Source organism: Topomyia yanbarensis, chromosome 3 (assembly GCF_030247195.1).
Source record: "Topomyia yanbarensis strain Yona2022 chromosome 3, ASM3024719v1, whole genome shotgun sequence".
NCBI classification, from domain to species: Eukaryota; Metazoa; Arthropoda; class Insecta; order Diptera; family Culicidae; genus Topomyia; species Topomyia yanbarensis.
This window is the reverse complement of record NC_080672.1, coordinates 165,548,585-165,565,158: the sequence shown is the minus strand read 5'-3', so window position 1 is coordinate 165,565,158 and position 16,574 is coordinate 165,548,585. Positions and strand designations below refer to the sequence as shown.

The window sequence follows — 16,574 nt, the reverse complement described above, 5'->3', positions numbered from 1 at the left end:
TTCGTACGATTTTGCAAAGTTTGCCTCGCGGGACGGACCGATATCCACCCAGGCACAGGTTGCAGTCGTTGAAAAAACTAGATCCAAGAGTGTAAAATAGCGAATTTTCAGCTTTTCAGGAAAGAATTTTTCATCAAAGTGCAGTTTTGGAAATTTTAATTGCAAAGAAGGGGTCTGCCAACATTGCAAAATGGTAAATGCTGCCTCTTATCAGGAAAGAGTATTTAATTAAGTAAAAGCCAATCAATAGGCCGTTGAAAATTGACAATTTCTGACATTTCAATTGCGCAAGAGAGTCATTGTATCAAAATGATTTTTTTTACTTTTCATGAAAATTCTTTTAATGAGAAGATAACCATTTACATGAAAAAATCGCAAAAAATGACAATTTTGATATTGTTGTCCCAGAAGCGAACAATGTCTCTTATCAAACTGTATATGACCGCATACTGTTCGAAAGGTCTAGTTTTCTTCGTTCAAAAAATGTTACAAAACCGAAAATCGGCTGAAACGTAGCTAATTTTGTTGTGGCAAAGGTCCCAAAAAAATGTTTTTTTGCTTCAAAATTTCGTGTGTACTTTGTATTGCAATTGCTATACTAGTTCATTTAAAAAATTTAAAATTGCTGTAGCACAGTGTAATCTACAAAAAGTTAACAAATTCTAAATAGTTGAAACATTTTACCGTTTTAACTATTGCTTTTCAACGGACAATAACTTCTTTTAACGAATAAAAAACATTTTTCTAAAAAAACCTCCTCGAAAAATTAAAACACTTCTACTGGGCACATTGACAGCCCCCTTGGGCATTTAAAATGTCCAACAGGGAAAATTAAAAAACACAGGGAAAATTGTGTTAAATCGTATTTAACATTGTTAAATACGATAACCAAATAGCTGTTAATAAAAAAATTCAGATTTTTTTTACACGGTTTCTCAAAATAACACGGATTTTTTTTTGCACGGTTTCTCAAAATAGCACGGATTTTTTTTTGCACGGTTTCTCAAAATAACACGGATTTTTTTGCACGGTTTCTCAAAATAGCACGGATTTTTTTTACACGGTTTCTCGAAATAGCACGGATTTTTTTTACACGGTTTCTCAAAATAACATGGATTTTTTTTACACGGTTTTTTTGCACGGAACGCATCCCCCGTGCAAAAAAGCATTTGGTGTATACAGAATACGCAGTAATGTATGAAGAATATAATCACAATCACTGTCGGACTAACATTGCTTTTGTGTGCTTCATCTGTTTAGATTAAGTAATGACTGGCACCGGTATTGATAAAAAACACCGTGAGCTTACCATGAGTCGTACATTGAAGGAAGACTTGTATCTTCCATCATTATCGTCTATTGCATTTTTTTTGCGATCCATAATGAAGGTGTCGAGCTTACGTTCTTTCAAGCTCTAGTTGGGTGCGTTAACATCGAGAAACTGTCAAGATTTCATTACAAATTTCCAACAGTTTCGTAATAACTGCTACAGCCCCAATGCCTATTAGTGGGCCTCACCGTCCACCAATATCTCGTCACCGCCCTATACCTTCCATCAACCATATCTTTCCAGTTATCTATTTTTAGCTTACACATAAAAACCCATAAAACTATTATCAGGAAATAACTTGAACCACAAATTCGTGTATACATGTTGCTGTGAGGTATCAAAATAAGAATGTTTTTGTATCTCAGAATCTTAAACATAATCTAGCGAAAAAACGAAAATAAATTATGTTTCTTTAAGCATTGGAAGTGGATCATAGAATCAAATTGATATTGATTCTTAACATTTCGTTTTAGTAACATTGACATTAAATTTTTTTTGCGTGTTAACATACATTCGAGGTAAAAATTACGTTAAATCGAAATATTTTGTTAAATAGGGGCCATGCATAAATGACGTAGCATTTTGGGGGGTAGGGAGGGTATACCAAATTTGTGACGAAGTGTGACAAGGGGGAGAGTAGGGTCAGAAGTTGTGCGACGTAGCATTAAGTTTAAAACCCATTGTTTAGAGGAATCAATTTAATGATCCTCCATTCATAAGAGAAATGAATTTAAATTCAAACAAGTTACTTTTGATGCGGTTTTTCATGAGGTAAATTTTACGATTCGCGGAATTACAAGTTCGCAAAAATACGAAAAGATTTTGCATGCGGATACAACTTGCTACATTAGTTAGCTAATGTTGCTAACTTAGTCTGGAAGCTGAATTAAATTTTCACTTCGGATTCAACCAAACAAAATTTAGTAATTTTGATGAACGTATGGAGAATCATTGGCAGCTGCACGATTGTGAACTGAGAGAACTTGTCTTCATGCTCCTCTTGACATATAAAATTCAAAACAAAACTATCAACACTATATTTGTCATGAAATGGGCTTTTTTTGTACGCAATTTGCTGTTATAATGAAAATGTTGATAAAAGTCGTCAAACATTTTGGAAGGACATGTATTTAAAATAATTGAAAAACAATTAATTTTTTTTTTCATCACCGGGCGTTTTGCGTGGGACGAGGGGGGTGGGGGGTAGGTAAATGCTACGTTATTTACGAGGGGGAGGTTAGAATTTTGTGACCAAATGCTACGAGTGGGGAGGGAGGGGTCAAAAATCGCCGAAAAAAACTGCGTCATTTGTGTACGGCCCCATACTACTTTTAAAACCAGTGCAATGTCATCGAATCGATTTTTGTTATAAGTCATAAGTTAAAGTGAAACTATACATGACCGCTTCACTGTACGATGTTGAATCGAGGCTTGCTTTTTTGAGTTAATATTGGATATTAAATGGGATATTAATCAAGCGAATAAAGCTCAACTGGGTCCGATATATCAGAACGAATGAAATAACAAGATTATAACAGAATGCTACTTTTGTAACAAAATTGTGTTATAAATTAGGTCTTGTTAGTAGATATAGTATTGATAATTTTGTTGAAATGAACTTCAGGTCTGAGTGACGAATGAATTCACAATTTAAAGTCACTCCCTAATAAATTAAACAATCATCAATCAACTTCAGGTAATGCCTCAACCGGATGTTGAAAATCTAAGCAAAAACAAAATATTAAAGCCTTCGCTTTCATTAAACTCCAACCGGGACCACTCGCGCAAATCACCTGAAAATAAGCAATTATTGTTTATTGCAGTATTATTTACAGTATGTAAAAACACAATCGTTTAGGGGTAATTTTGTAATAGCAATTTTCGATGCGCTAGATAATTAAATTCATTATAAAAAATACTCGCATTTTTTTGTAAGACTCTGTACAATTGTAAATAGCTGTAGGTAACAAAAAGACGCACAAAGTTTTCTCGCCCCCCTACCTTTAAGCTTACAAAAACCAGTTGATGTCATTTTATTCAATGTACACTAGGGTGGGACAAAAATAGATTCCTGCTCCGAGCAACTTTTTGGGTAACATTTGGGTCCTAAACAATCGTGCAAATTTTTACCTCGATCGGTGAAACTATATTGTTGCGCCCATCGTTTGCATGGGATTCGTATGGGAAAATCGACTTTTTACTAAATAATCCCTCCAGGAGTAAGCCCATTACCTCCTACAAATAAATTGAATTGTGGTTTTAGTAGGAAATTTAACAGTGAAACCATGTCTTCTGACGCTTGTGGAAAAAGTTATTGATAAAATATTCATTTTTTTCTAGCACCACTGCTATTGGATTACGAATCATATACAATCTTCTTTGACTTACTTTTATTGAGTCCAAATTAATGATCTGAGTCGTTTGGTCACTTCGCATTAGTTTTTAGGAATAAAATGAGACTTCTTTTGTACACAATAAGAGAGAGTTTAAAATTTTGTGTATAATTCAGTCGTCAGCAGCAGTGATGCTATGAAAATTGAATTCTTTATCAATCGTCAAACCATAAATCTGCTTTTGTTTAATAACTTTTTCTACAAGCATCAGATCGTTTTACGATCTTCGAGAATTTATTTCATTGTTAAATTTCCTATAAAATGCACATGTCGATTTATTTTTAAGAGGTAATGGGCGAGTCCTGAAGGAATTATTTAGTGAAAGTCAAATTTCCCATACGAAATCTCATGTAAACTCTGAAACGTGGGCGCAAAAATATAGTTTCACGGATCGATCTAAGTATGTACGCAGTTGTTCTAGAACCCAAATGGTACCCAAAAAGTTGCTCGGAGCATTTTTTTTTCGATTAACCGTGTCCCACTCCAATGTACACTTTGCATATAACTAAAATAAGAATAGGCACAAAAAATTCTCAGATTTCTGGACACCATTCTAAATAATGTTGAGTTTATTTCAGTATTCGAAAATACATAATAGAGCATTATCGAACCACAAAAAAATGACAAGATACCCGAGGTGCTTCTATTTCATTAGATTTCTCTTGAAAAAGTTATGCACAAGCATAAAATGTGTAGATGACTTTTACCAACAAAACGTAAGGCCAGCTAAATATTAGAAATCTAGAGATTCAAAAAGCTATTTTGAACACAACGAAGGAAAATTATGTATTATCAGTGACCCTTATGGTTAAGGTAATTGGTAATGAATTTGAAATTCACTTGATACTTAGTAGAATTAGCAAATTATTCGGTGTAAATGTAAATAAAATGTAAAACATATGTGTATACAAATTAGTTGATACAATAAGGAACAACTAGTGAAAATTTCAGATTGATCGATTAATTAGATCCTGAGATATCGTGATCGCTGCGATTGAACTTTTCAACAAAATACAACTCCAGATAATCGAGTTTTACTGTCGGCGCAGCGAGTCAACGGTCCAGCGTATCAAACACGAATGGTCAATTTAATTTAAAAAAAAAATCAATTTTTTTCATGTTGACAAAAATGTGTAACTCCTTAAGGGACAATTGAATAAAAACAAAACATAAACACCGGTTTAACCACTCTAATTTCTCTAAACGTATTCTGCAAGAGTATATGAACAATATTAACTCATTGGTTATGCCTATTATGCGTTGTTACTTGAGTAATAGGAGTTATTCTTAGCACCTACTATTTATAGTAGGTTGAACAATAATGGGTCAATAATATTTTCATGGGTTAATAAGGATTATTTTACATCTCTAGTGTTGTAATTATTCGAAAACAAACTCGAAATATCATATTACCGTACTAAAGTGAAATATAGAGAGTGAGGAAGCTCGAAATTACCCTATATAAACTTTTTTCACGTTAACTTTGTTTGCAATAATCCGCACAATGTACAAAGATGACAATTTTTGAGAAATTATTGATAATCTAAAATAAAAACACCCATAATTTTGCATAAAAACATGAATTGCACATCAATATCTAGCGATATGCATTTTTTCAATTTTGTGTTCTCATTTTTAGGAATTGATAAACATAATTTACAAAAAAAATATTATTCAATTTAGTGTCTAATAAAAAGCAAATAATATCTCAGTCAAGTGAGATCCGTTTGCTGATTTTCGGTGAAATATTTCTTAGATCTCAGCCAAAAAATTGTTTACTGAGATCTCAGCTGTTGAGATTTTGGCAAAAGATGCGAAAAAAGCTGGGATCAGCTAGAAAAAAATAAGTGTGAAGGATTTATCATTATGGAAATCTGGGCTCTAAAATAATCATTAGACCGGATACAATTTTGACCTTTTTTTAACACTGCTAATTCAGTTGGTAATTGGATGCACAAATCATATGCAAAATATGAGCTTTATCCAATAGCTCTAGTTCAAAATGTATATTGATTGGAGGTTCCCCAAAAAAGTTATTCAACTTTGAAGACCAACCAATTTTTTTGGAATTTTCTATTCTAAGCATGTGCGAGAAAGAGAGCCAACACAAAACTTTATATGAGAATATCTTTTTACTGCAAAATCGGATCAACTGGCAGTTTTCGGCAATGTTGATCCTTACATCTAAAGCTATACATCTGCAAATTTTGGGATGCACAAGATGATTCTGACGCTTTTTTACTGAATTTATTGTGTCTAATGCCATTTTTTTAATATATTTTCGCATACAAACTTGAAAACTCTTGTGAGTGAACTAGAGTTTTCGGAAAAAGCTCGTATTTGACAAATAATATTGAAGCCTTTGAAGTTTGACTTAACAGTGATCCGAAAAAAAAGTCAAAATTGTTGCCGGTCTAATAATCATGTATGATGCATGTCGATAGGTATTGATGTGAAATTCATGTTTTTCAAAATAATGGGTGTTTTTTTATTTTAGAAATTGTTTTTTTGTAAAAACATTTCTCAAAAATGGTCATATTTGATATTTTGTGACCATTGTGTTGATAAATGCAAACTATATTAGCAAGTTCAAATAATTAATACTTAATGCAATAAACAACAATTGTAGCTTTTTTATGTATTTTAATGAAATACAAAAGTAACCAAATCAAATGTCCCAAGGCAATATCGTACGAAAACCATACAATTTCATATACTAATAATAGCCCTACCCATGCAAGTACAACGATCAAACCTCACCTCATTCTGCCTTACGGTTTGTCCTAGGCTTAGCAGAAGATGTGCTGCTTCCTCGTTGTTGCTGGTGCTGCTACTACTACTACTGCTGTTGCTGTTTTGATGGTGGTGGCTGCCGCCCGGGGACTGAGGAACGCTACCACCTCCTTGACTTCCACCACCGCCACCACCACCACCAAGACCAGTGCCACCACTATGCGACGAACCCGGACCCATTGGGCTCTGTATCGATGCTGTACTACTAGCTGCCGACGGCGACGATGGAATCGATGGTGTTGTAGTTTGTACTTGCGGTGGGGAATCATAGCTCCAGACCATGGTTCGTACTCCGCAGGATTCGCCCATGATTACTGTCGGGGTGTTACGAAAGGACGCTTGCGAGGTGATCGGACCAGGACTCTGATAGTGTTGTGGGGACTGCTGGGGAGATATTTGGTTTCGTAGCGGTGGCAGGGGACCACCAATCACTTCCGGTTTCACGCCATTGATCCTTTGCTGACCACCAGGCCAAACTGTCATCCGCTGGGGCACGGCACCCAACTGTTGTGGCATGAGATTTGGTATTTGTGCTTCGTTTTTGACACGAAATAAAATAGCTGCATCCCGAGATGGATGTCGTATTTGTAGGGCAGGATTAAGCGGCGATGTGGTGGGACTGACTTGGATAGGACTGGGTAACCGCTGGTTGTTGGGCGAAAGTTGCATGGCCTGATTACCCAACGATTGAATGGATTGTTGCCGTTCCCTTTTGATAATAATGTGTGGTGATTGGGTCATGTTACTGGAGCCTATAGGGACTGGACTTTGCTGGCGGTTTTGCTGTTGAGTAGGCGACATCGGTGGCTGCATCGATGTGGTGTTACTACAAGTCATTTGCGTCGGCCTGCTGCTGGTGGGTGTTGATGTTTGCCTTTGGTGATTGCCATTGCCAGCCATCGATACGGGAGGCATGTTAACGTTCACGACTGTGTAGTTTGGATTCGTTAGGGTTCGTTCCCGTTTCAGGTATGCTTGCTGCTGAGAGTTGGCAATAATCTGCATGTTTGGTTGTCGCAGATGACCACCCTGCATCATGGACGAATTGGCGTTTTGGTTTACCATCGTGTACTGTGGCATCCGTTCCTTTTTGATGCGGATTTGCTGTTGCATGGCTTGCAGCATTTGCTGCTGCGCGAGATGCTGTTGCTGCTGAATATTTAGACTATTTGATGAAGCTTGACTAGATGTGAATTTGGACATGCCACCCATGGGAGGCTGCTGAAACATGTGAACGTGAACAGGCTGCTGGCCCAGCTGATTCAGCTGTGCGCTAGATGCTGATGAAGAGTTCGACGACGATGATGACGACGATGACGACGGCGATGATGACGACGTTGAACTATGCGGTGTCGATGTAAGTCTATTAGGCTCTTGATTATTATTACTAGCATTGCTATTACTACCGTTACAGTTATCACTACTACTAGTATTACTACCGTTGGTGTTTTCGGTATCTGCTAGATTAATTGACGGTGGAGCTTGTTTGCGCATCCCGAGCGTTACCAGCGTCGTCGGCTGTTCGGACTTTATTCGGGATGGAGTGACTAGTACGGTCACGTGTTGTTGCTGTTGCTGGTGCTGTTGTTGTGAATGGCAGGGCCCATCCTGACCGCCACCAGGTGAATCCCTACTGCTGCCACCTCCACCGCCATTTGCATTGTAGCGTTGTTGTAGTAATTGTATGGAATTCATTAGCGCTAAGTTATGGCTGCTTGGCGGACTGGTTGACCGGGGACGCTCATCCGCCACCGAACGTATCACACTAGCGCCCCCGCCACAGCTGGCAGAACTGGAATACGACACCGGTATACTACCGCTGGTATCCGTTGGTTTCAGTCTCGAAGGTGGCCGTTCGTCTATCAACAAACCCGGCGAATCGGGCGATGCCCTGTCACTGCCAACATCATCGTCCTTCAGCACACTGTTATCATGCACTGGCTTTGGTGACGTTAAACAACTATCACTGCTGTTGTTGTTGTTATTGTTGTTGCTTGTTAACGTGTTATTGTTATCGACATTATTGCTATGATGATGGGGATGATGATGATGATGATGTTGGTGGTGGTGGTGGTGGTGTTGGTTCTGGTGCGGATGCTGCTGGTGCGGATGCTGCTGGTGGTGTTGATGCGGAAGGTGGTGATGATGGTCTGCAGCAGCAGTCGGAGCTGGTGAGCCATCCTCTAGCTCAGCGTGCCCCTCCTGCTCTAACTGTCCGCCCGACTGCTGCTGGTCGCACATCTTCGGTGATAGTGGTTGCAGAAGATCTGGTGACGAAGTACTGGTATCGGCTATGGACTCCCCATCGCTGCTACATCTTGAGTCAACTTTTCTTCGTTTCAGTTTCAAATCTTGGAAAAGGCTCATTTTATCGAGCTCGCTGTAGGGTCCACGGCTCAATGTCATAATTCCTGGAAAAGCAAAAAGAAGAAAGTAGGCAGGAGTTAGTCAACTTGAAAATGGTAGATTCCTAAGTGCTAGCTGATTATAAGTGACTATGACAAGATAACACACACAGGATGTGAAACTGACATTCTACAAGTAACAGGAAATACAGCATTCTAAGTATATCGACACTTGATAAGCGGTGCACGATTAACCTCAATGCCACGCGTTAATGCCGAGTAATGCACCACTATTGACCATTTGAATTGCAACAGCGATTAACTCTCCACAGATTTGAAGATGATTGTGATTATGTTCTACTGCGTGTGACACTCGCGGTGAATAACAAATTACTCTCACCATCAACCCCTTTCTTGTCGGCCGAGTTGAATCCGATGCACTTTGTTTACTTTGCAAGTTATTAAAACAAATTTTACCCTGACAGCGGTACACCACACCACGTTATGACCGTTTGAGTTGATCGAGTGCACAATTTTTTTTCATCGCCCGGATCAACCCTGTTGGATGTGTGATCTTGAAAAGTTCAAGCATTGCCAGACACTTTATTGTTATTACTGACGCAAAAGCACTCTCTCGTATGAGAGTATGTGTGTTTGTGGATAATTGTTTCTTGCACTGCTCTTCTTGGCCGTTTTCTTCCTGAATGCATATTTCACTGTTCACTGACGCAGATCTTTTAGCACGATCCTACTCATGCGGTTGTTTGTTAATACAAAGGTTCATTATCCCGTTAGTGCTTATCACCATTGAAAAGCATGAATCACGAGTAGGGACTAGTTGTATAGGCCAGCTTTGATTATCCGTAGTTTCTAGTGAAATTTCATACGAATAATCGAATCAAAAAAGTTTCATCCTTGTTAAATATTTGTTACATATTGGAAAAGTACTATCTAAAGTGCATTCATCAATGTTTGACTTACGGAACTTTTTGGATCAATCCGTACTGATAAGTGAAACAAATTCGTACATTTTACATTCTTTAAAGCGACATATAAGGTATGTAGCTAACTCATTTCATGTATAGTTTTAATTTAAGGGGGGATAAGGTAATGTTAGTCAATTCAATCAATCCACACAGTAACGCAACATTTAAATAACAATTTTCATTGCAAAATATTGAACATTGGCAGAGTGATAGTACATCTTCAGGATGCACCTCGAAAAAAATGTGATGTACAATATAACTCAAAATCTCCTCGACCAAACGTTTTGAACTGTTGCACAGTGCTTCTTCACATCACAAGAATTTTATTTCTATTTCGCCTCTACGAATTTACCAAATTAACCAACCTCCCATTAAATGCATGTATGCACCTATTTATGTTTGGTCTTCTAGTCAAATATGCAAAGTTTCGCGAATGGGCGTAATTTAAATTTATTTTCATTTCGGGTAGCTTCATAGTTCCATGATAATAATAATTTTAAATTACTAAAAATATTCCATTTTGATGGCTTGTATGAAATATTATTACAGTAAAGATTCTGTTTTATTAGCGCACGATTTTGTCTGCCTCCGATTTTTTCGGGTCTAGTATTTATGAACACTACTAGCACTACTGTGAAAAATAATAAAATGAGTTAATGATCCTGTGTGAAGATTCAATTATTAGTATTTGGCAGTATATCCATTATTAACAATCCGATTCTGCTAAACACTGACTGAGCCACAGTGCGACATGTAGTAGGGTAACCAAACTAATTCAGACCTATATATTTTGGACCCCGTTAATGTATTCTGCACTGCCAGGTTTCTCAGCATTTGTTTGGTTTGATGCAAAAATTACATTCCTTGGGTTGTCTATTAAGTTTCAATATCATTAGTTCATCTCTAATTGTTTAAAATTAAACAGAATGCACAGTTTTAAAAAAATATCACCGAAAACGTTTCATATAACGATAGCCAGGAGGAACCGCAAAGTGATACATTTTCAAATTGGATTTAAATATATAATGACAGTATTTTTTATTGATTCAATTAGTTTACCTGATGTGGTATTATGCATATAACGTGTTTGAAAAGGTTTCTTTGTAAGGTTTTATCTAAATTATTGTGGAAGGGCCCGAAATGTAAAAAATTCATGCTGTAAAGAAATGTCATTTTCGAGTTTATGTCAATGTATAAAACATCCATTGACAGTTTTCTTTGATGATGATGATGACGGTCCCACCTCATACCCCCACAAAGGTGTGAGCTGAACGATTTATCTAAAAGATAATTAATATTTTGATCCATAACAAAACCAGTTAACAAAAAGAAACGGACTGGTTCAATTTGCAGACATAGCCTTTCCTTCAAAAGAACGTAACCAGATACATTTCGAATATTCCGCCAACAACCAGGGTCCATCAAGAAAATTTCCATTCCGGGAAGATACTTGATAGAATCGGGAATTGAACCCAATAGCTTCCATTTCCGATAATTCTCTGTAAGACTCCTCCCGCCTGACCAAGACCAAGAACAGTAAGCAGGCATTGCGTTAAAAACCTGTTTTAATCCACCTAGAGGTGCAATTGTGCCTTTCTCATTTCTCCAAACTATGATTTAATAGCTAGTTCGTACAATATAACATAATGGAAATGTCTTTCATTCTTATTACACTTGGTAAGTATACATAAGAGCACCTTTTTGCATTCATCGCGGTATCGGTTTGAATCGGAGTTTTCTATGTGATCGCACTCCACAACCCGTAACTCCGAAGCCGGAAGTCGGATGGAGATGGAATTTAATATCAGTTTCCGACGACGCAACACCTTTCATTTGAGACTAAGTTGATCAAATCGGTATAGCTATTTTCGAGAAACCAATATATCCGTTATTCTGAATCTGGATGCTTCCGGATCCGTCGATGGTGGCCAGTGTGGCCAAAGAGACTTTGCATGACTGTTGGTGACCTAGATCTACAAATTCAACAGTTGTGTTTAGATTTTGGAAAAAAGTTCACCTTTTTACATTAATCGCAGAATTCGTTAGAATCGGGATTTGCTGCGTAATCGTACGTATCACCTTGTAATTTAAGTTTGTCAAAATCGGTTCAGAAAATTCCGAGAAACCGATGTGGACAAATCAACAAATTTTGTTTTGTAACCATACTCTTCAACATGTAATCCGAAACAAGATGTCGGTTGAAAATGAAATTCAATAGCAACCTATGGGAATATTATACCTTTCGTTTGAATCTTAGCTTGTAAAAATCGGTTCAACCATCTCCGAGAAACCGATGTGGATATTTTGTTAACAAATCCGCACATACACACACATACATACATACATACACACATACATACACACATATATTTTGCAATCTCGGCGAACTGAGTTGTATGTTAGAAAGTCGGTTTTTGGAGCAATTGCATAACCTTTCTATATGAGAAAGGCAAAAGAATAATATTTAATTAGCTTAATCAGCATGAGTTCAATGTTATCTTGATGTGATTATGTTTTGAAATGTTGGTGGAATGGGTTTGAAAGTGGAGGGAATGGGGGGTTAGTAGAGTGGGAGTGGAGGATGCGTCAGAAATCCTTCATCTTATTTCGGTATACGGGATGGATGAAGGAAATGTGGGCGTAAGGGTGGTCCAAGGGGAGGTGAGTGATGAAGGAGGGAGGTGTAAGGGCCAGAGGGGGGGGGGTGAGGGGCGGCGACGCAATACTCAACTGCATATTTTGCCATCCATTTGAGACTTGGTTTGAGAAAATCGGTTCAGTCATCACCCAAGAACCGATGTGACTTTAATTGTGGAATATGCCCGGAATTCCGGACTTCCGGAATCGTCGATAGTGGACAATATATTCAAAGAATATTTGATTGGCAATCAGTGATCTAGATATGCGATTAGAAGTAATTTGGTGACCATTTCAATAGTTTTTAGCCTCTGAGGTATTACGATTGTACCGATTTATATGGAAAATTCCAGTGTATCCTAACTAATACCCCTGTAACTCCGGAAGCAAGAGTCAGAACCGAATGAAATTCAACAGCAGTCAATGGTATTACTGTATCTTTCATTTGAAATCAAGTTTGTAAAAATCAGTAGAGAATTCGTTGGGGAATGGGTGTGGCATTAGCTTAGGAACTAGGCGGGTTCCCCGGGGGCGTCATGAACCGTCATAGGCGGCCAATGTGGTCAAAGCTGCTTTGATTGATCATTAGTGATCCAGACCCGCAAACTAGAGTAATGTTACATCAATTTTAATGTTTTACTTCATTTGAACATCATGGTGGTACCAGTTTATATGGGAATTTGCTGTGTGACCGCACTCTTCAACCCGTAACTCCGGAACCGGAAGTCGGATCAACTAAAAATTCAATAGTAGCTTATGGGAGCGTTATACCTTTCAGATGAAACAAAGTTTGCGAAAATCGATACAGCCATCTCTGAGAAAATTGTGTGAGTTTAAATGACACACACACATACACACACACACATACATACACACACAGACATTTGCCGATCTCGACGAACTGAATCGAATGGTGTATGACACTTGGCCCTCCGGGTCTCGGTTAAAAAGTCGATTTTTACAGTGATTGCATAGCCTTTCTTTATATGAGAAAGGCAAAAAAGGCTTTTCGTGTTTCTTGATCCGACTGTTTTCAAGGAAAAATAGTTTTGAAACCCTATATGCACGAGAATAAAAGTTGGGCATGAAAGGGTTAAGAACCGGGCATTCATAACGTAGAAGTAGAGGTCTGTTAAAATGTATTGTTATGGGCATTTAGCCACTTTTTAACGGTGCGAACGTTATTCTTCGGTTCACTATTTTGCATAAACTAATACTAATCATGTTTTACCGCCGGCGTCGGCGGTAAAACATGATAATGGGTTATGTTCTACCATAGACCATGCGGTAGACTTGGGTGCAACGCCCAACTCCTACTTAGCAGAAGGCAAAGAATTATTCACATTTCCCTTCGATCATGTCCATATGAGCCTGCCTACTTCTAGTTTTCCGTTCTAAGTTTATAACTGATTCGCTCTAGAACACCTATACGTCTTTCAATTGTATTGCTTTCGTTTCTCTTAGTCTCAAATTTGCCGAAAATAACCAACAAAATCGATACAGTATAAACTAATACTTCAAAGAAATTTCGCACTTAGTTTTTGAATGTGTGGAATCTCTAAAGATGTCTGCATAGAAATATTGGTCCATAATATCTTTGATCGTGAAAATTGAACCAACTCCGTACCAAGACAAACAACTCTCAACCATAATATTCTCTCTTCCATGCTTTTGTGAATAACATCTAGAATTTTTTGAATTTCGAAGCAATAGTTTCTCCTCAAACCCAACCATTTTGCACATTTGTCTCATCTGATCAAAATATCCATATATAAAATATGTTTTTTGGTGAATTATAGTCGGGTCTCCAGGTGTTTGTTGCCTTGGGGCTCGTACAAACAAGTGTATGCTCTACAAGCCTCCTCTGGAGAGTACTGGACGACGCTGATTATTTCAGATCATTCCTGATCTTCGATATTGGGTTGAATATAACCATGGTGGAAAGTGGTGTAATATCAACGGTGTTTGCTTTCTTGGGTGTCTGGTCGCTACACGTGGCTTCGGATCACGACGAACATTGAAAACATGTTATCGGTCTTCAGGAATCAGGAATCAGTAGCGTCTGGCTCAAATGGCACGTTCGCCATGTTGATCGGAGATTTGTGCCTTGCCAAGAATCGTCTTTTCATCATTTTCCTGATGGGAAGAATTGGGGAAGTGGTAAGGTTAGGGGTAAGGAAAACAACGACATAGAGCATTCTGCACCTTCGGAGTGATGCTGAACGATCTGCAGGTACTACAACAGCAGGAATAAAACTTCCAACCCCCGGAGGGATTTAGAACCTCTACTCAAACAGTGAGCGGATATATCAACACCCCCGAGGGGATATTGAGATAACAGAACGACAACACCCCCGAAAAGATATTGCCATTCAAATACGGCTAAAAAAACTATAGCTCTTTACCACACTGGGTTAGGAACAAAAGCATATCCTTAAATTTCAGCTCTCTGTACATAGGTTCATCTATGTATGGAGAACCATCCTTTTCTTATGAATATGTATGGAGAACCAAAAAACACCGGATGCGCAATTGCATTGATACAGGGCAATTGCATATCAAATGATATGATGTTCCGTAATCGAATTCACAAAGATCACATGAATAATACTCAGCGCGTTGAATAGTAGCCATGTAATAATTGAGTTTGCAATGTCCAGTCAGTGCCCTGACCAGAATACTGCAGTTGTGCTTGGAAAAATGCAACAAATTTCTTGACATTTTCGGACTCACATCCGGCAGAAAAGCCTTTGTATGAACGCAAGTTTGCAAGCTACGCCAATGGTTGGTATGTTCGAATGCAGCCCAAGAGCGAATCTTGTGCTTTATCCAACTTATTGACAGTGGTAGAACTGGTTCTGGACCAACGAAATCAGTCGCAGCGCCAGCTCTAGCCAATTCGTCCGCCCATTCATTTCCAGTAATACCTAATGCTAAGTTCTTCGATTTGAGTTCGACTTGCGATTACTAATTTCGATCTCGAATCTGCCGAGCTAAGTGCTTTCAGGGCAGCCTGACTGTCAGAGCAAAAATAGATTCTTTTACCGCAAATTCCCTGTTGAAGTGCGGATTGTACGCCACACAAAATCGCAAAGATTTCTGCTTGGAATACGGTACAGTATCTACCAAGCGAATGAGATTGGTTTAATCTCATCTCATGACAAAAGACACCAGCACCGGCTCGGCCTTCCAACAAAGAACCGTCCGTATAACGAACTACGTATTCTTCAAATTGTCGCTCCATCCAACCAGACAGCCATTCCTCACGAAGAGGAATTCTCACATTGAAAGTTTTAGAAGGAAAACTACATGTGAGTGTAAGGTCACTGGGAGCAAGTGTATATTCATCCCAAGTAACCATTTGGGGCCACAGTCTTGTGTGGCTAGTTACACGATCTATTGGGTTACTGTTCCAGATCCCAGTAACCTTAAGACGGTATGCACAAGAAAGTGCTTCTTGTTTCAGAAACACATGTAGTGGTTTTATGTTCAAGAGTGCCTCGAGAGCAGCAGTAGGTGTTGTCGAGAACGCATCAGTCATCGCCATAAAGACCATCCTCTGAAGATGGTTTAACTTTGATTGGATTGTCATGACTTCTCCCTTCTGCCACCAAACAAGGCACCCGTATGCCAGTATTGATCTAACAATTATTGTGTAGATCCATTGAATGTACTTGGGTGTGAGTCCCCAAGATTTGCCGAAAGCCCGTCTACATTGGCCAAAGGCCATGCAAGCTTTCTTGATCCTGAAATCGATGTTAGCTGTCCAATTAAGTTTTGAGTCGAGAATTACCCCAACGTACTTAACTTGATCTTCGACAATAATTTCAGAGTCAAAAAACTGCAATGGATGAGCTTCGGTTGTAATCCTTCGTTGCGTGAAAAGCACCATTGAGGTTTTATTTGGATTAACTGATAGTTCAACATGAAGACACCACTGCTCAACCACACATAAGGCTTGTTGCATCAAATCAAAAAGTGTGTTAATGCAAATACCGGTGATCATTATATGATAATCATCGGCGAAACCATATGTCGGAAACCCAAGCTCATTTAGTTTTCTCAACAAGCTATCGGCGACAAGGTTCCA

The 16,574-nt window shown here is 38.4% G+C and overlaps 1 protein-coding gene across 1 annotated transcript in view; it reads right to left on the bottom strand.

The window, feature by feature from the left end:
- LOC131693040 (hormone receptor 4) overlaps positions 1-16,574 on the bottom strand; it is a 125,110-nt gene that overhangs the window by 30,066 nt on the left and 78,470 nt on the right. The window contains exon 2 of the mRNA XM_058980513.1: positions 6,484-8,927. Within this exon, the coding sequence (XP_058836496.1) occupies positions 6,484-8,927 (2,444 nt within the window). The remainder of the gene's footprint in view (positions 1-6,483; positions 8,928-16,574) is intronic.